The 20,729-nt window shown below is 38.3% G+C and overlaps 1 protein-coding gene across 4 annotated transcripts in view; it reads left to right on the forward strand.

Moving 5' to 3' along the window:
* CTNNA2 (catenin alpha 2) overlaps nucleotides 1-20,729 on the forward strand; it is a gene marked incomplete at both ends in the record, with an annotated part of 1,014,669 nt that overhangs the window by 894,340 nt on the left and 99,600 nt on the right. For all 4 annotated transcript variants that reach the window (XM_080711157.1, XM_080711158.1, XM_080711159.1 and 1 more), the window contains 2 exons: nucleotides 11,567-11,659; nucleotides 12,249-12,405. In XM_080711157.1, the coding sequence (XP_080567283.1) occupies nucleotides 11,567-11,659; nucleotides 12,249-12,405 (250 nt within the window). The remainder of the gene's footprint in view (nucleotides 1-11,566; nucleotides 11,660-12,248; nucleotides 12,406-20,729) is intronic.

Consider the following 20,729-nt stretch of genomic DNA (forward strand, 5'->3'; position numbering starts at 1 on the left):
ACCTCAGCCCAAGGCATTTCTGGTCAGCCTTAGGGTACTCAGGCTGATTGAGGGCTTTATTATCTGATCAACAGTTAAAATGGATTGTGTTCTAAATTATAAGTTTCACAAAATATCATATCGGTCTTCTTAACAATGCACAGGACAATTATAGTTCTCTTAGTTAACTCTATGATCTACAGATTTCCCAGAAATTTGGGAGAGACAGGTCTGGGGAAGAGAACTGGTTTGGAGAGTAAAGGTTGAGGCATTTCAGCACGAGGTTCTTATATTAAAGTTATATTTTACTTTTCCTTCCTGTCTTTTTCTTACCTATTTATTTCTTCTATCCTACATCAGTCCAACTAGAGTTCTCAGCAAGTGCTATGGTCATCTCCAAACAAATGCCATAATAATATTTCCCTCTAGATATTTCTCTTTTGACAGAAGCCAAAGCTAGATGCCTGAATTTCTATACTATATTGTTCTGGATTTCTCATCGCCTTCTCTATTTTCTTTGTAGTACCCACCACAGTGTGAGCTTTTTAAAACACCCTGTAGTCATCCCTCTGTATCCACAGGTTCCAAGTCTGCAAATTCAATTAGCTGAAGATGGAAAATGCTTGGGAAAGAATTGCAACTGTACTGAACATATACAGATTTTCTTCTTGCAATTATTCCCTAACCAGAACAGTATAACAACTATCTACATAGCATTTACACTATAATAGGTATTATAAGTAATCTAAATATGATTTAATGTATATGAGAGTACATAGTTTATATGCAAACACTGCATCATATCACATTAGGGACTTGGAATCAATACCAAGGGATGACTCTACTTGTTTAAATTTTCTCTTCCCACCAAAATATAAGCTCCTCTAGGGCATGAATAATATTTAATTTGTATCTTCAATGTCTGGTATATAGAGACATTCAATTAGTGTTTACCAGATGACTGAGTCTATCAGTGATTAATATTGTCTTTAAAATATTTTTTGTAGACAATATTTTATTGAAACTTTATTCAGAATAAAGTTTCAATAAAACATAGAACATGAAAACATTTGTCAAATCTCCACTGGGTGCTAGATTAACTACTCTATTCATTTCTCACTCCAACCTTGCAACAAGTTTAAAAGGCAGATACTATTGTTATTTTATATTTTATAATTGAGGAAGTTGAGACTTAAAAATGCAAAGAACCTTGTTCGGCTGAGTAACAGAACAGGCTCTTGTCAATTACATGATTAAAAAGCTTAAGAATGTTCAAGAGTATCAGATGTTTTAGAGAGGTCAAGAGCAAGAGATAAAAGTGTTTCTCATTTCTTTCTGTTCCCCAGTGTCCTCATCCTGGCCCTGCTGTCAACAAATACTAAAATATCTTTCTCTGATCAAATTATTCTTGCTGTAAAAGTCTACCCCATCCTTTAGAACCTCAGTTACTGGTAATCAGACTCACAAACTCATCCCCTTGTGACACAACTGCGTTCTAAGAGGATTCCATGATGCCTCCACAGGAGGGGCCCCACTCCTGCACCATTCTCCATAGCAGCCAGGCTTGGTTCTCCTCAAATAGAGTTTGGAAGGCCCACTTGGTCTACTCTCCTGTCTGAGCTTGTGGAAGCCTACCTTTTTCATTAGGCAGAGTCCGTTTGTCAAAATCAGGCATTTCTCTCTTGCCACCCAAAGGTTAAAGGAAAGTGTATCATTTCATCATATCTTATTGAAATGTAAAACTCCATCAGTGATACAGGAGGCACATTTTTGTAAAGAACCTTAAGTTCTAGTCAAAGTAGGTGTGTACACCTTAAAGGCCTTCTCAGGCACTAATTATATCAACAGAAGAAGTGAATAAATCTCCAGGTTGTGACCACTGTGTGCTCCATTTCCCTAATTGCTACAAGAGGAACAGTCTGCATGGAATTCGGGCCTTCATCCTTTCTCTCTCATCCTTTCTCTCTGCGGTTTTACATGGCCATGTGACCAGTGACTATAAATTCAAATCATTCCCTCTTAATAGTAAATAAGCTCGTTTTATCCTCAAATTTATGACGATGATGAAATATTAACATGAGGAGCAAGTGCTTTATGGACCTCTGAATTGCTATTCTGTTTTATTTCAGTAGTGTGTTCTTCTTAAAACACCAATGTGATACTTGCAGCTGTAAAAATTAATGAAATGATACAGCATTTGGGGCTTGAATGTACTGAATCTGTGCTGTTTGAAATTGAACAGAATCACAAATGTTAAAAAAAATAATTTGATTTCCAGAGCCAGAAGAGGAAAAAACATCCTTATCTTTCTCATGTACCTCATATCACTTTGAGGTTAAATGCCTAAATACTTTATTAGCAGAGATTTTTAGCATCTAATTAAAGCTCAGTCTTCTAGGCATCTTGGCATTCCTTGTAAGTGTCCAAACAAGACTGTGTGGTATTTCTGAGATTTTTGCAGCAGTGTCCATACATAACTGAATTGCACAGACATGATGTGCTGTTTATCTGGAGCTGTGAGCTGTACCGTGTGTTTCTGTGAGTAAAACCATTTTGCAGCCAGTCATGGTAAAACATGCAGGTCATCCCAGTACTTAGTAGGCTGACGCAGGAGGACTGTAGGCACGAGGTCAGCCTCAGCAACCTGGTGAGACCCTGCTTACAAATGAAAAAATAAAAATGGTTATGGATGTAGCTCAGAGAGAATAACCCTGAGTCTAATCTCTAGTATCCAATACAATAAACAAACAAGCAAACAAACAAACAAAAAATATATCTTTTTTGACCTAGGGAGAGAGCTCCGGTGGTACAGTACATCTTAGCATGTATGAAGCCCTGAGTTCAACCCTCAGCACCAAATAAAATGAAATATAAAAAATATTTTAAGTGGATACTACCTTTGATGAAGGCCTCACACATTTCTGATTTTATGTCAATTTCACTACCCCATAAGTGTCTCAGGAATATTGACACTCTAATTTTGCTCAGCTAATATGATTATTAGTGGCTTTGGGGTTGCAGGCCAATTGTAAAACAAATTCAAGAAGGAGTTACTTTCTTCAATGAATCAACACCATCTCTCCTTGCCGATTTATTTTTCTGAGTAACCCTGTAAATAATGATATTATTTGCATCACTTACTCAGTTTTCCTCCAGAAAAGGAAATAAAAAATCATAATTATTGAGCAACTAGGAAGTTGTGTTAATCAGACAATCAATGGAAATATTATCAGATGAATATCTTACCTCTCCTTGATATGTTAATAACTTCCCCCTCAACAAGGAGTACTGACAACTTAATTTTCTAAACTTTCAGAATTCTTATGGTCAGTACCACAAAATTTAGTTATGGTTGCTAACTTGCTTTTCAAGCATTAAGTCAGAGATAGAAGACCAGCCCAGTCTTTTCAGCTTTTACTTCCTCCAATCTATTATGCTCTCCAAAGTTGTGGGGGAAGGCTTTCTTTCATAGTTAGATTGATGGGGATTTAGTACAATTAGTTCCCCAAGGAGCTCTGCCACCTAGACTCACGGTCTTTTTCAACCTTCAGAAATCCCAAATCAATTTAAATAGCCCCAAATTTCATACATAATGATATGTTTTATTGTTTTCTAAGCTTCCAAGAAGGCAAATAACTCTTGTTGCTTGGGTTAAGCTGTAAATAATTCAAGAATGGAGACAGGGAAAGGCCAGAGCCAGCTGGGCATGTATGTCCCATAAATGTTACCAGCTTGGTTGACTCACACAGATTCAAAATCCTATCAAGTTTAATCATATTGCTCAATATCTTTTGAGTTGTGATCTATTAGTGGTCTGTTGTCTGCCTTTCAATTCCTATTAATCTTTTCAAATGTCTAGTGATTTTAGTCCACCAATCCTTCCCTTACCTCCCCCCCCACCACCTCTTAATCATGTTTGTCAGAGGAGAAAATACTGTGTTTTAAAAATTAGTATATTTTATTTTACCAGTTTCTGATATTATGGCACCAGAGCTGTAAGTTGAGAACAGATCACTGAAATTAATTGAGTACCTACTGTGTGCCATTCTCTTGGATCGATCTTGCAATGGGAGCTGGTATTTCAGGCTGGTATTACTGATTGCAGCTGCCTCAAAGACTGAAGCATAGGGTCACTTGCTGACAGAATTCTAGAAATCAAAAATACATAAAGCCGTGTTAGAGTCACCATGGTGGCAGTAGTTTTTTAGTGAGAAGCAGAGAAAGGCAAGCCAGAAGAAAATCAGGAAGGTAAGGATTTGGATGGAGTCCATAACCAATTTAAAATAGGCAAGACTGCATGTGGAGATACTGAAATCCTTAGCATCATATTGAAAACATTTTTCAGAATGTTTCAGAATATAACACAAGGTAAATGAAATTCTGATTTTAAGTGGAATTAAACAGCAGGAGTACATTGCAGAGTGAAGGCTGCCAGAGTGTAGGATTTGTGGATCAGTAAAATTAAACAGAATAAATAATTGGAGGACCACTGAAGAGTTGCCAACTCTTTATTTTTTGCCAAGTGTTCCTAGCACTGTTCTCTCTGCTAAAATGCTATGGGGTAATGATGTTCCTACATTAGACTTAAGCCATAATAGAGTGTACTTAAACAAAGGGTGAGAGAACATGTCTAAAATTACACAATAAACAGTGTATTGTCACCTACCATGTGAGTATTACTGGTTGGCATTTCCTTTGTGTCAAAGTTCAGCTCTTCTCAGCCGTAAGTCCCAGAGTCAGCTTCCATCAAGTGGCCTACAGTCAGCACAGGCAGGAAATTCTGTGTAGGGACAGCTGTGTTTGTGACTTACATGGTCCAAGCTATGGTTCTCCTCTGTGCCCATGCTCATTCTGCCACTACCTGCCGGCTCCAACTCTATCCTACACTCTGATTTCTCTCTGATTCATACTGTACTTTGTGTGTGTGTGTGTGTGTGTGTGTGTGTGTGTGTGTGTGTGTGTGTAGTACTAGGGATTTAACCCACTGGGGAGCAGCAGAAGGGGAAGATCATACCACTGAGCTACACTCTCAGTCCTTTTTATATTTTGTTTTGAAACAAGGTCCCACTAAGTTGCTAGGGTAGGCCACAAACTTGTGATTCTTCTGTCTCAGCCTCCCAAATACTAGGATTAAAGGCATGGTTACTACTTTTTTAAAAGTTTTTTTTTTTTATTTTGAAAAATTTCAAGGATATCCCAAAGTAGAAGATGGATAATAAACCATTACCACCAAGCTGCAACGAGCTTGATGATAACCTTGTCCAGTCATCCTGCTTGTTTTATCCATTCACCCATTTTCCGGTCTCTGATGGTTATGAAGAAATTTCTAGACAAATCATTTCATCTGCTAACATCTAGATTACATATCTCTAAAAACCGGGCTCTTTTTAAAAAAAACACAATATGTAACATAGTGTACTTTAAAATATTAATAACTCTATTATATAAAATATTTAGCTGATATTTGAATGTCCTTGATGGTTTTATAAATTTTATACATGTACTTTTATTTTTATACCTATTCATGTGTATGTTTATGTAAACACATGTTTATAGCTTCTTTGATGCCACCGTGGATAAAGGGCAGTGTGTTATGGACCTCCTCCTAGTTCCAGGACATAGGAGCCATAGTTTAACACCACAGAGTTGGTAAGCATCAGCTAGGTCGTAAAATGAACATTTGTCTAGCAAAACTAAGGCATAGCTCAACTTTAGCTCTGAGTATCTTTCCCCCCCTGATATATGACAACTCACTGCATATGTAATGTCCTCAATTAAATAATTATTTATAATTAATCCAATAAATACATATAGAGTACCTAATTTGTGTCATGTACTGAGTCAGGCACTTGGAACGTAAACTGAATTAAAGTCTAGAAAATAAATATTAAAAAGAGTAGTAAAAGTGCAGAATGGAGACAATATTAGAGAGAATCTAATGTGAGTGAGGAGACCTGCATTTATTGTTCCTCTTAAGCTTTCAAAAAGTTTTATGTGTCTGGGCATTTAATACCTTTTTCAGTGAATCAGTACAATAAAGCAAATTTGTCTTTTCTCAGACTTATTTTGAAAACTATGTATAATAGTGAAAATTAGCTAAAGAATCAAAGGTAGACTATGCTTTATAAGAAACTAAATGATGATGTTTGTAACTTGTTTGATCTGTGAGTTCTCCTAGGATTTATTCTTATGGCAATAGATGTCATGCATCCATCATCTTTCTTTTTTTATTTAATTATTTTTATTGGTACATTGTATTTATACATCATAATGGGGTAAAAAACTTGTATAGGCATAAATGCACACATCACCCAGCCAGCCCCCACCCAGTCCTCACCTCACCCCCTCCCCATCCCTCCCTCCCATGCTCAGTTTATTCGATATGAATAAGTACATCATGCATTTTAAAGCGTTTCCCTCTCCCCACCTCCCACCCCCACAGTTAGGTTGCCTTATTTACCCCTCTATAGGATCTCTTTTTTTACCTGAAGCTCCTCTTATAACCCCATGCACCCTAGCTTTCACAAATTAGGGAAAGTATGCGATTCCTTACGTTTTGTGACTGACTAATCTCACTTAGCATAATGTCCTCAAGATCCATCCATTTACCTGAAAATACTGCAATTGTATTTTTTTTTATGGCTGAGTAAAATTCCATTGTGTACATATCCCACAGTTTTGTAATCCATTCATATGTTGATGGACATCTTCCCACAGTTTAGCTATGGCAAATTGTGCAGCCATGAACATAGATACACATGCATTAGTTTGGTAGTTTGGTTTCCTTTCCTTTGGGTAGATACCCAGAAGTGGTATTGCTGGATTGAATGGTAGATTTGTTCCCATTCTTCTGAGGATTCCCCATACTGTTTTCCAAAGTGGTTGCACTAATTTGCAATCCCACCATGTTTTAGAGTTCCCTCTTCTCCCCATCCTCGCCAGCATTTGTTATTGTTCATGTTTTAAATGATTGCCATTCTAGTTGGAGTTAGGTAGAATCTCAGTGTAGTTTTGATTTGCATCTTTCTGATTGCCAGTGATGTTGAGCATTTTTTTCATGCATTTTTTGGCAGTTTGAATTTCTTATTTTGTGAAGTGTCTATTTAGTTCACTTGTCCAGTTTTTGATTGGATGATTTGTTTTTTTAGTGTTGAGTTTCTCGAGTTCTCTATATATTCTAGATATCAGTCCCTCTATCGGAGGGGTAGGTGGAAAAAAATCTTCTCTCATTCTGTTTGCTCTCCTTTGAGGTTCTTGACAGTTTCCTTTGCTGAACAGAAGCTCTTCAATGTCATGCAATCCCATGAATTAATTCGCCTTTTGGTTTGTTGTGCCTTTGGGGTCTTGTTGAAAAAGTGTTTATCTGTGCCTATGTGCTGCAGTGTTGGACCTATGGCCTCTTCCAGGAGCCTTAAGCTCTCTGGTCTAATTTCCAAGTCTTTGAACTATCTTGAATTGACTCTTGTGCAGGGTGAGAAAGTGGGATTAATTTCCAATTTTCTGCTTATGGTTAACCAGTTTTGTCAACACCATTCTTTTTTACAGTGTATGCTTTTGGCCCCTTTGTCAAAAATCAATTGACTGAAAGTGTGTGGACTTGTTTCTGGGTCTTCTATTCTGCTCCATTGGTCTATGTATCTGTTTTTGTGCCAGTACCATGCTGTTTTTATTACAATGGCTTTGTAGTATAGTTTGAAGTCAGGTATTGTGATTCCTCCTGCACGTTTTTTGTTGCTGAGAACTACTTTGGCTATTTTGGCCTTTTGTTATTCCAAATAAATTTCAGACTCTCTCTAAATTCTTTTCTAAAATCCTGAATTATTTCTACAGTTACATTCCTGATTTGGTCTTCTGGAAATCTCTGCATTTCTGTGTTATCAGTGTTTGTTATTGTGGAGTTGCGGGAGTTCAGTGCTCTGTTGTTGTTCCCCTTTCCCATGATTTCAGAAGTTTGTACCTGTTGCTTTTGGTCGATTTCTTTCCGTCTCTAGGTGTCAGCTGGTATATCCAAGGGCAAGTTGTGATCAACAATGAAGGCTGAGTAAGGAGGGAAGAAAGGGAGTAAATGGAAGAATAGGGTGAGGTCAGATAGGGTCGAATAGTATGAGTATATGAGTTTGTTAAAGTAGTATATACTAGAAATTAGAGATAATACCAATGTAGTAGAATTCTAGTAACCAATGTATAGTTTCTGGTATTGTGATATGAATTGGATTCAAATCAGGACTATAGAGAGGTAAAAAGAAGAAAAAGATGAGAGAGAGGATAGAGTAGGTTTGTACAAGGAAAGAAGCTTGGAAGATGATTTGTATAAGGGTTAAAAAAAACAACCAAAACACATACAGCAAAACAAAAATCATAAAAACAAAACAAAAGACCCACAAACTCCTTCCAAAAAAAAAAAAAAAAGCAAAATAAACAATCAGGTACACACACAAACACAAAAGAATGAAAAAAACCAAACAATCCCACCAATGAATTGATGCAACACTACAAACAAATTCAGCAATCTCTCTATGCAGATACCGATTGCTATGTTGACCTTTCCCTCTGTGAGTCTGGTTCTCTGAGTCATTTCAGTCTATGCAGATGGATGATATCAATGGGGTTGGAATTAATATTGAGTGAAGGTCACCCTCCACACTTTCCACAGACTTGGAGCCTAGGTCTTTCCCTGACTCTGTTGGTAGCGTATGCGTCTGAAGCCAAACTCAATGTAGGAGTCTTAGTTCTACACAGCTTGGCTGAGCTATTCTGTCCTCTCCCTGTTCCCCACTGTGGTGTTCTGTTGCATTCCCAGCAATCCTGCTCATTGGGTTTAGAGTTAAGAGTAAGATTTCCCCTACACTTTCCACTGGTATGAGCCTGAATCAGTCTGGGCTTCTGATATAATCAACAGCAGATCCCACTCCTACCTTCTCTGAGTTCTTCTCCAATTTACCAGAAATTCACTTATTGTGCTCTGGATCTCTGGGAGGTATGGTTATCTCTGCTGCCACTGCTCCTTCCCTGAGTTGTATCGCAAGGTCTCAGACCAAGGGAGTTTGTCACAGCTGGACCAGACTCTGAGGTCACTGGGCTGGGGCTTTCCTTCAGGGAACTGATATTAGGGTGTAGCAATTCCTGCCACCCCTATTCCTACATTGCCTTGAACCACAAGAACTCACACCCAGTGAGTTTATCAAAGCTGGTTCAGTCCCTGACGATGCAAGGCTGGGATTTCTCCTGTAGGGCTGCCATTTCACTTATGATTATATTGGCACTCGGCTGGCGCTTTAGCTGGAGCCTTTGTGGGTGTGGTTAACTCACTGTCTTGCTGGCAATATGGCATCTTTGCCATGCCCTGGGCAGTAAGGCTGGCGTGTCTCCCTTCTGGTTTGAGCTCCTCTCTGAATCCCTGGAAGTGGTGATGGGCTCAGGCACTGAACATTTTAGCTCATCTTTGCACTGAAAGAATTGCTGAATTACATCCACCTGGACTGGTTCTGGTCACTTCAGCTCCTTATCCTCCCTGGAGTCTGATTCTGTCAGTCACGGTAGCTGTGGCGGGCCGCTTTTTTTTTTTTTTTCCTCAGATTATTCTAGTCTTCCCATTTCCTGTCTTTTGTATTTATAGCTTTTATTTCTCTATCAATAGTAGTTTCTGACTCTGTAGGGCGTTATTTTTGCCACTATGGAGATCGTGTATCAGCAGTGTTGATAGAAGCTGCTTTACTTGGTCACCATCTTCCTTGGATCCTCCATCATCTTTCTTAAAAGCATAAAAAGAAAAGGCTAGGTGTGGTGGTGTAGGCTTATAATCCCAGCATTTGGGAAGCTAAGTAGGAGGATTTCATTTGCGTATAGCCTCAGCTACTTAGTAAGGCCCTTTGCGATACAGTGAGACCCTGTTTCAAAAAAAAAAAAAACCAGGCATGGTGGCATGGTGGCACAGGCTGAGACAGGAGGATCACGGTTCCTGGCCAGCCTCAGTTACTTAGGCCCTCTTCAGTGTGACCCTGTTTCAAAATAAAGAATAAAAAAAAAAAAAATAGGGCTAGGAGTGTAGCCCAGAGGTAGAATGCCCCTGTATTTGATCCCCCTGGGTTCAGTACCACCAAAAAAAGCATCAAAAAGGAACTCTTAGACTAATGATTTATTGAAGCAATCTTTGGAAACATTCCTAGTATCTTCATCTCCCTGTCTCAAGTTGCTGTTCAGAAAGCAGCCATCTGAATGCAAAGCAATTACACAGCTATTTAGGGGTTGAACCTCTTTTTTTTCACCAGTTCTATGTTTTCTCCCATTTCTCCATGCCATCTACGAAAGGTTTTTTATTTGGGGAACTCTGCACATGTGTTGAGCATTTTATTTAATTTAATTTTTTTTTTGTTTTTGTTTGTTTGTTTGTTTGTTTTTGGTGGTACTGGGGTTCCTGGAAGCCCTTGTACCTCCAGGCTACACTCCCAGACCTATTTTTATATTTTGAAACAGGGTCTCTTAAGCCAGCGTGGCTGGTTTGAACCTGCGTGATCCTCCTGTCTCCGCCTCCCAAGTGCGGGGATTACAAGCGTGCGCCACCACGCCCGGCAGTGTGTTGAGCATTTTAATCTCCCAGAGAAACAGCCTGGTTTTGGAGATTAGACATGAGCAGGAAACAAAGGTCAGATGGCTCCTGAGGAGTCTCTGTCTGCTAATCACTTGTCTTGTTTGCCTTCTGTGCTGCTGCCCTTCTCTCCTTTGACCTTTCTGATCCTCAATACCCTGTTCCCTTGACACCAGCCTGATGGGACTGACCAAATTTCCCCGGTAGCTTTGGGTGTCATTGACCTCGGCCAATCAATCTCACCTTGTATTACTAACTCTCACTCCTTGATGAGAAGGAATAACATAAATTGAACTGCTTGGCCTGGGCACTTGAATTTAGTTCAGCTCTCTTGGCTTGTATGGTATTCTGGAAATGTAAAATGCTCATGCCTTGAGTATAGGCTTGCACTTCTAATTTTCTCTACACCCCGCCATTGCCTATGAGTAATACCAGCCTTTTTGACGATGTCTTTCTGCTCTACCCCTGAAGGCATTTGAGTTGGCTACTGATAGGCTAGCATCTTCAGACAGACCTGGGGTCCTGTGGGCAGAGCATGCTAATTTTCAGCTTACCATAAGTCTCTTTTAAATCCAAAGCATTGCCTGTAGCATTTTGTTCACTGGCCAGAGTTGAGTACTGATGTGGCCAGGATCAGAGGTTTCTGAATTGCATGATGTGTCTTGGGGGTCACGAGAGAGAAAGTGTAGGCAGGTCCAGGCAGTCCATAGGGGAAAACACTTCAGAGCAACTGAGTTAAAATGGAGCTCCGTGTGTGCTTGAAAATCTTGAAGCTATAATTTGTATTAGCAGTCCGGTCTTCTGGCAGAAAGGTCTAAATTAACATATGAAGTAGCAATATTTGATTTAACACAGAAGGGCAGGCACCTTCATCATGTTGCTGAAAGGATTCTCCTGGAATTGACACTTTCCAGAAAAGAAGGGAGGACATGTAGCCATAAACTTTTTGTTTGCCCCAATGTGATTTGTGATTTTTTTTCACTTGATTTGTCTTCAATACAGGTTGCCAATTTGGCCTGTTCCATCTCCAACAATGAAGAAGGGGTCAAATTAGTCCGCATGGCGGCCACCCAGATTGACAGCCTGTGTCCCCAGGTAAGCCTTCTTTTCTTCTTTTCAAAAACCCATAGGTGACCTTGTATTTGGAATCCTCACTCACCTCCCTTTTTTTTACTTGCCCCATTTATCTGAACTGGAAAATGTTACCCATCAGTCAGAAGCTCTTAAAGTCCTACCTTTCCTAAAAAGAATGTCTTTCTACTCCTTGTATTCAGAATTACTGTGGCAATCGTTGTCTTTTCCACCCCTATTGACTTTGTTTGATTTGTTTGGGGTTGTAGTTTAAGCTTTTTCTATTCACTGTCTCACAAGTAAATTGTAAGTTCTGCCCATGAAGAAATCAAGAGTTGTATTTCTCCCACCTCTGTGCTGAGTAAATACACCTTGTCCAGCAAATCCTTTTGGAAACCTGAGACTAATTATTGTATCTTAAAAAGAAGTAAGACAAAAACTAATGGTAGTTGATAATCTACTGGAGCTTTCCTGTCTTTCATTGTTCTGAGCAATGACCACCCATTTATCTCTAGAACCTTCTAGGCCCAGGGTTTCAGTATGATGTTTTACTTGAGTGCTCTCCTTTTAAAGAGTGAGGTCATTGTGTCCCTTGATTATTTCTGACAAATAGGTCATCAATGCTGCTCTCACCCTGGCTGCCCGGCCACAGAGCAAAGTCGCTCAGGATAACATGGACGTCTTTAAAGACCAGTGGGAGAAGCAGGTCCGCGTACTGACCGAGGCTGTGGATGACATCACCTCCGTGGATGACTTCCTCTCGGTTTCAGGTAATCACCCTGCACAGGAGCCTGAGCAGGCTACTGTAGGAGGATGACAAATGAGACAAGAATCCCCTCGCAAATGACATGGGTGTGTGATTCAAGTGCTCTTCTCGGCCCTTGGAGTGTTCCATCATCTTGGCCAATGTGAATATAACTCCCTCTTGAAAATTCTTAGTTCAAGACATGGAGTTTAGGCTTCAGAAGGGGAAAAAATACAACTTTTTGATAAAGAGGTCAGAGCCCAAACAGATTACTGAAGGAGGCTTAGGCCCTGTTTACATCTCATAGTTGTTAAGTAGAATGTGCTTTGGATATACCTGTTATCCATGTGGAGAAGGGTTATGAAATATCAGATTGGTTAATAAACATGCTTTATGCGGGGCATGGTGGCGCATGCTTGTAATCCCTGAATTCGGGAGGCTGAGACCGGAGGCTGGTGGTTCACGGACAGCCTCAGCTACTTAGTGAGAGGCCCTCCACAACTTAGGGAGACCCGGTTTTAAAATAAAGAATTAAATAAAAATAGGGCTGGGGGTGTCTCTCAGAGATTGAATGCCCCTGGGTTCCATCCCCAGACCCGCAAAAAAAGTATAAATAAATAAATAAATAAATAAACATGCCTTATATTGTAAAAATAGAGTTATTCCAATTCTGTATATGTTAAATGAGTCATTTTTTTCAATAAGTGAGTGTCTGTGATGGGTGAGGTAGAAATATCAGACAGGGAATTAATTTGCTAAAAGGTACATGGAAATTCTCCAGGCTGTGAGCACTTGTCTGTGAAGTTGTATAAGAAGGGAAGTGAGGGAACTAGTCTTTACAATAATTGTAACTTCTTTGCAAATGAAGCCAGACTAGAGGACACTAGTAAGTTTCAATAACTCTGGAGTCAGTTTGACTTTAAAATGAGATTCCTCATTTAAAGATTCCTATTTAAAAATTGTGCGACCAGACAGCAAATGGACCTTTTCCCAAACACATTCAACCAAATGCATTTGTCCTAATTCACCTGGAAGAGTTTCGGTAAGGCAGAGGTCACTAGAAACAGTGCCTTCTTATTTATTTATTTATTTATTTATTTATTTATTTATTTATTGGTACTAGGGATGGAACACCATTCTACCTCCAAGCTACACCCCCAGTCTATTCTTTTTTCTTTATTTTGAAACAGGTTTCACTGAGTTGCAAATGGCCTCACTAAATAGCTAAGGCTGTCCATAAACCACGATCCTCCTGTCTCAGCTACCCGAATTCTGGGATTACAAGCATGTACCACCATGCTTGGCTTTCTATTACCTTCTTTTATGAAGGATTAAATGAACAAAATGACCCTTGGGAATTCAGATTGGGCAGATGTTAATACTCACAGGTGTGCAGAATTCACACCAACCTACCCTTCACATTGACCAGACCTGCTTTGGGGCCACTAAGGCCTGGGAGAGAGGACCCACATCATTGCTGGTGGGAGCCAGGCAGACAGGGCCTCTGACTGCAGCTGTGTAGAAGTTATTTCTGGGGGAAGGTCACCAGGTTTGGATAGTTTTCCTAGTTGCAGCCTTTCCTTTTTTTTTTTTTTTTTTTTTTTTTTTTTGCGGTACCAGGGATCAAACCCAGGGGCATTCTACCTCTGACCTACACTACCCCCCCACCCCCCGGCCCTAATTTTGTTTCATTATCTTGAAACAGGGTCTCATGAACCTGGATCCTCCTGTCAGAGCTTAGGTACTGTGCTAGCACTCAGACAGGGAGGGGGCTGCAGTGATTACAATGCAGATTTCCTCTCTGTCTTTGCCCTTCATTCTAATCATTAACCTATAGTAAAAGCCTTATAAGCCTGTGCCATCACACCTGGCTACATTCTTTCCGTTTTATGAAGAAATGGACAGTAAATTCCCACTGAGGGAAATTCAGAACAATTTCTAGATCTAATGGATAATTCACAATCCAAGTTTTCAGCGATGGAGAGCAAGAAGAGAGAGATCGGGGAAAACAGCTAAGACAGGCTTAGATCTACAGTTTACCAGATTCTGTGCTGTTTACTTTCATTCTTACCCCCCAAATTCTGTAAAATAACTATTAGCATTCTGAGTCTTCCTTTGAGAAAACGAAGTCAGTGAGAGGTTAGGTAACTTGGCCGAGATTAAAATCCAGATCATCTTTGTGCCAGTATTGGGAAGAGGCATCAAAATGTATTAATGTGCTGGTATTGGAAAATTGCTTTGTAAAATATAGTGTAAAATATAGTCAGAGCTTAGGTACTGTGCTAGCACTCAGACAGGGAGGGGGCTGCAGCGATTACAGTGCAGAGTTCCTCTCTGTCTTTGCCCTTCATTCCAATCATTAACCTATAGTAAAAGCCTTAGAGTCAACTGAAGCCATTAGCCCTAAAACTACAATAGAGGCAACCTGGTGCCTCTGTTTACCTCCTCTGGGATCCCACCTGGGTATAGGAAAGGTAAACTTAGTGTACTGCTTCAAAGCAGCCTAGTTGATGAGCAACCAATACTGCCCAATACAGTAGAGCCCAGGGCTAGGTAGATTCTTGACCCTTGCACTTAGTACATGCACTGTCTGGAGACAAAGAGGCACCACCCGGCGCAGAAATAAATAACTAGCCATTGCCTTGCTAATGCTGATGAGAAAGATACCAATACAAAATCCATTTAAGGGTTGAGGTCCCAACAAATAGCCAGAGTTCCATTTTTGGGCTCCCCAGCTGCTTTTTCTCTTCCCTATTTCCTACTGATCTATTTCCTACTAATTTTTTTTTTTTTTTTTTGGTGGTGGTACTGGGGTTCCTGGAAGCCCTTCTACCTCCGGGCTACACTCCCAGACCTATTTTTACATTTTTATTTGGAAACAGGGTCTCCTAAACCAGCGCGCGTGGCTGGCTTCGAACCTGCGCGATCCTCCTGTCTCTGCCTCCCAAGCACGGGGATTACAAGCGTGCGCCACCACGCCCGGCTCCTATTTCCTACTAATTTTGTAATAAAGATTTGTTAAAGTTATACTGAGCTGCCCATTAATTTTTCTATTCAACCAACCTTAGTTGAATAAGAAAAAGAACCCCACCATTTCAAACCGTAACAATCTTTTTAGAAAGAACACTGATTTTAATAAATCAAGATAGGAGGGAAATTTCCGCCCCTTTGGTGATTTCTACTTTCTACTTTTCTACTTTCATTTCAGCTCCCTTCTCCAACCTCTGGTATCCTCATTCCAATTTCTAATCTTTTTCAGAAACCTGCCTGTCCAACCCCCAACTTTCAAAACACACACATACAATACTTAGTTTTTAATGACTTGTCAAAGCAGCTGTTTATTTAAATATCCCCCGATCTAGGGGTTGGCTGTTAAAAGAACTCAGTAGGTTACCATTTCTTGAGCTTTTGCTTTGCTGATGGATGAGTCCTAATATTGTAGAAGATACTCCCAAAATGCATCTCCCATAAAGTGCTTAGAAATTGTTTAGATAGGTGTGTTAAGGATTTGGTTTGTTGGGGAATAGAAAGGTATCCACAAATTCCAAGCCTCTTTCTAGGGTCCACTCAGTTTTTAAATGACTACAATGCCCCCAGTAAGAGGAAGGAAGCCTCCCGACCCAGCCTCAGATCTCACCCCCCAAAAACCCTGAAAAGTTGCCTCTTAAGCCTTCTTCTACCTACAAATACATAAAGAATACCCGCACACTACACTTTTTCCCCATACAGGGACCATTTCAAAACTTAAAACTTTCCCCACATACCATTTTCTTCAAATGCATCTACAAAAATTTCTGGGGATGGAAAGAAGCAAAGCGTGAGGAGGTTTTATCTCGGATTTTTTTGAATAGCGCAAAGCTTTGCTTAATTTCCTTTCTCTAAGCCCTGCCTCTTCACCACCTTTCTCCCTGCCATTCTTTTGTGCATCTCATTATTACCGGCAACGAGAAAGGCTTTGGCACCTGCTGATAACACTGTGCAGTCCAGCCCTAGTGGTACAAATGCTGTGGCGTGCCATGACAGGAAAATGAACAGGGCGCTGTCAGGGAGCCAGGTTGGCAGGGCCTGCTGGAGCATGCCTTTGCAGTTGACAATCAGGCAGCAGGCACCTTTCCACAGGCAGGGCTTGACAAATAATGACACAGCCCACTCCTTCCTGCTGGTAAGCTGAGGACACAGCCCAATAGTTGGGGAACCTCCTTCTCATCTCCTCTTGGATCTGGAACTAAGCATTTGCATTGGTAAATTGCAAGTGTGGCCCGGGAGATATTCTGGAATGACATTAAGGGGATTTTATGTATCAGCTTCTTTGTAGAAGGAATATCTATTCTGGCAAAAAACTCTATTTAAAAATAACAACAACAACAACAAGATCTTTGTTTTTTAAAAACTATATTTCTTTAATGCTACCTGAACTTGTATTCCTATGTATTTAATTTATTCATACGAAGTGCAACAAGTTTTAGGAGCAAAGATGCTAGCTATTAACGTTACAGGAACAAAACCAATTTTCAGTTGTGGCCTAGGCTCATAAAAATGTGAAATGGCTGCATTAGAACATTTAAACCTTTCCCACTGGGCAAAAACTACAGTTTTTAATAGTGCTTTAAAATGAGTGCCTTGGCATAAGCCAAGTGACAGTTTAATTCGTGGGTTTGGCTCACAAAATTGTACAAACCTAAGATCTGAAAAAGCCATTAAACTCTATGCCATAATGTCCAAGACTCGTTTTCTTCACCTTTTCCTTTTTTGTTGTTGTTTTTAATTCTAGGATCCTGAGTTTGTTTTCTTTCAACAATCAAAGTCACTGTAATTTTTTTTTCATTTAGAAACTCTAGCTTTGTGGTTTATAACAATTAAAAAGTCTGGTTGTCATTGATTTTAATTTTTTTCTTTTCTAAAATAGTGTGATTGGAAAAAATCAAAGATATTTATCATAGAATATGTTAAAGTCAGATATTTATGATATTTTTATATACCAAAATTGGTATGAGAGTGTACCATCTAAGCTCCTGGCAGTTTTTTCTAGTAATGAAATATCTGGATTACATATATCTTTTATTACTATTTTCACCTCTCTCCAATTTCAAACACCCTTTCTCCATCTTCTTACTTTAGGAGTTCTTCTTCAAAATACCTTAGGAGAAAAATGTGTAATGGATTGCTCCTTTTCAATGGACACCTTCATCCAATATGTATTTTTTTATTATTTACTGTCTGTACAATGCTCTAGGATTGCAAATATTAATCAATTATAGAGCTTGCCTATACTACAGATTCAGTGTCTTTCTAAACACATTCGTCCCCAGACCAGAGCATGTAGAGAGTAGGAAACAAGATACCATACAGGGCTCAATAATTTATATATATATGCTAGGTGTAGTCTTTTAGCTAAAGAGTTTGTATAAGTTGCTGCTTCTTTTCAAAAATACTGTTGATATTAAGGTTGACAAAATAGAAATTATTTTATTGTACTCCAAATATTATTAGCTTTTTTGTGTATATCATTTACTAGTGTGATGAGTCTCCTGAGAAAATTGTGATTTCTTTTTCAATAAAAGAGGAACCTATAATTAGGAAAGTTGGGAAATACTAAGTAAACTAACTGAACAATTTTTCAAAAGGATTAATTCAGAAAAATTACTCAATTAGTAAAATGTAAAATTAGTACTACCAATACTTCATTCATACAACATAACTAATTTGACTAGCCACTTAACAAATTAGTTGATGGCTTAACTAATTAAGAAGAATGTTTTTGTTAATACAGATTTTGAAGCTCTGCATTTTCTTTTAAATAGATATAATTGTATCTATAAAAGCATAATTTTTATTTTCTTTTAATTAAATGCACATTTCTAGAGTTGTAAGTAGTTGTTATTGTTGTTTTTGAATCTCATTATTTTCATGTATTGAGCCTTGAGTGAGATTCTTATGAAAATTTTTTAAAATTCCTTAACTCCAAAGAGATTAGTAACTAATATCATTAAGAGACTTCACTAATTTTTATTTAATTTCAAATACCATCTCTAAAAAATGTACAGAAATAGAGTAGCTATGTCTACTCTTAGACCACTGTGTCATAAAAAAAATCATACCTAGACAATATGTTTTAAACATAAAGTCCTTTCTGGTTTCTCACTTTCAAGGACCAAGTGCACTGTAATTATCTCAAGGAATCTAGTAGGGTAGTAAAAGAGGCTTATTTGAAATACACACACACACACACACACACACACACAAACACACACATTATTTAAAAACCTGTACTGTTTTATTTGTACAAAACCTTTCCTTAGATATTATTTTTAGTGAAGTCACATGATAGAAGCCAAGATCTGATAAATGGTTTTCAAAAGTTTCTTAACAAAAGTAAAAACTTCTTAAATCTTTATTTTCACAATGGTGTTTTTTCTACTTCACTCAGAAAAAAATATCAGCCATCAAGAAGTATTTTTTTGTGTGAGTTTAAGAAAGCTGAATACAAAAACATAAACATTTCAATACTTTTTATATACTTGAAATTAAAAGACTCTCCAATACAAAAATCAGAAATATATAATGGTTTGAGTGAGGGAATCATATTATAGTTGTTCTTTTATGAAAAGCAAGTTATACTTTACATTTTCCTACCCAATGTCTTAAAGAAACAAATGTTTCCTATGAGTGTTGGGTTTAATTAAAGTATGAAAGATTCCTATTGCAGACTGGAGTTTACTGGGTCCTTTTTTGACTCCCCTTCTTTCAGAACTTTAAACTGACCTTAGAGACTTTCTAAATATCTAAAAATCTATTTTAATCCTCTATCTATTAAAATTGGCAGTTATAATTTTAAAAAGATTAACATAGTACTTAAGACTATTGGTAAACTTGTTCTATTTATTTATTTAAAGCCTATGTTTATGTATCTAAGTCTGTTCAGATTGCTATAGCAAAATACAGTAAGGTGGGTTGCTTAATAAACAATATTTATTTCTATCTCATGGTTCTGGGCACTGTGATGTCCAAGACGAAGGTGTCTTGTGAAGGACCGCTTCTTCATACACGCCCATCTTTTCGCTCTATCTTCACATGCAGAGGGGTTGAGGGATCTTTCAGGAATCTCTTATAAGGGCACTGATCTATTTCATAACCTAATCATACCGCAAAGAATTTAGTTACCTATAATTTTAGACCTCATAGAATATAATTTCCTCACTCAAACCATTGAAAATTTCTCAGTTTTACATTTACTCGTTTTTTTTTTTAATTTTAAATATAAATTAAAATAGAAAACCAGACATGTTTAGATTTATGTTTAAGTAGGATTTTATTATATGAATTGGGGGCATAAATATTTAGTCCTTTATAGTGTGTGTGTGTGTGTGTGTGTGTGTGTGTGTGTGCATCTTAAAGTTATTTTCTTTCTATAGAGCACTAAAACTTCTGAACATTTTCTTAAAACTGTACTTATAAGTAATTTAAAGGGCATAATTACAAACCTTAAGTCAGACATAGGCAGTAAAACATTGTCCAATTGGTAAACAAAGATTATGTATTCCTGTATCTATAGAAAAGGAAGCTTTCTCTTGCCTGCTTATTTTCTATTTTGGGCAATGATAGAGCAGTTCTTGCCTTACCTATAATCTTATTAAACTAGCTACAATACTGGATTATATTCTATGATTCTCTTCACCTAAGAAATTATCCCAGTTGCCTATACTTTAAGAGATGGAGTGATATTTGTTTATTCTATAATGTCCCTTAAATGTCTGTAATAAAACATGATTAAACAAATGTGCATTCAAAGCTTCAGTTTTGTTCATGCCTAGAAATGATTCTGCTAGATCAGATTACTTGGTATTAGCAGCTACAACAATTCCTAAAAGACCCTCTTGGGCAATAATCCTCAATCTTTGAAACAAAGGAAAGGAGATTCTTGATATCAGTGGTAATCAAAACATGTTCCCCAAGCCAACAGCATTAGCACCACCTGGAAAATTCATAGACACTCAATTTCTTTCTTTTTTTTAATGAATGAAAATCCAGGGTCTTTCTACCTTGAGGTTATACCTTCAGATCTCTATTATTTTATTTTTGATTTGGAAATAGGGTTTCACCAAGTTGTGGATGGCTTCAGGAAGTTGCTGAGGCTGGATGTAAACCTTTCATCCAAGTACTGGGATTACAAGTGTGTGCCACTACACCCAGCCTGAAACTCAATTTCTTAGTCCCTGTGCTGGAACTACTGAATCAGAAATCCCAATCTGTGTGGTGCTCCATGCCCTCTGACTGGTGCTCAGGCTTTACAACTACTATTGTAATTATAAACGATGCACTTCCAATAGCATTTCTGTGTGATTAGGTATG

Source organism: Muscardinus avellanarius (assembly GCF_963383645.1).
Source record: "Muscardinus avellanarius genome assembly, chromosome: 15".
In the NCBI taxonomy this organism is placed as follows: domain Eukaryota; kingdom Metazoa; phylum Chordata; class Mammalia; order Rodentia; family Gliridae; genus Muscardinus; species Muscardinus avellanarius.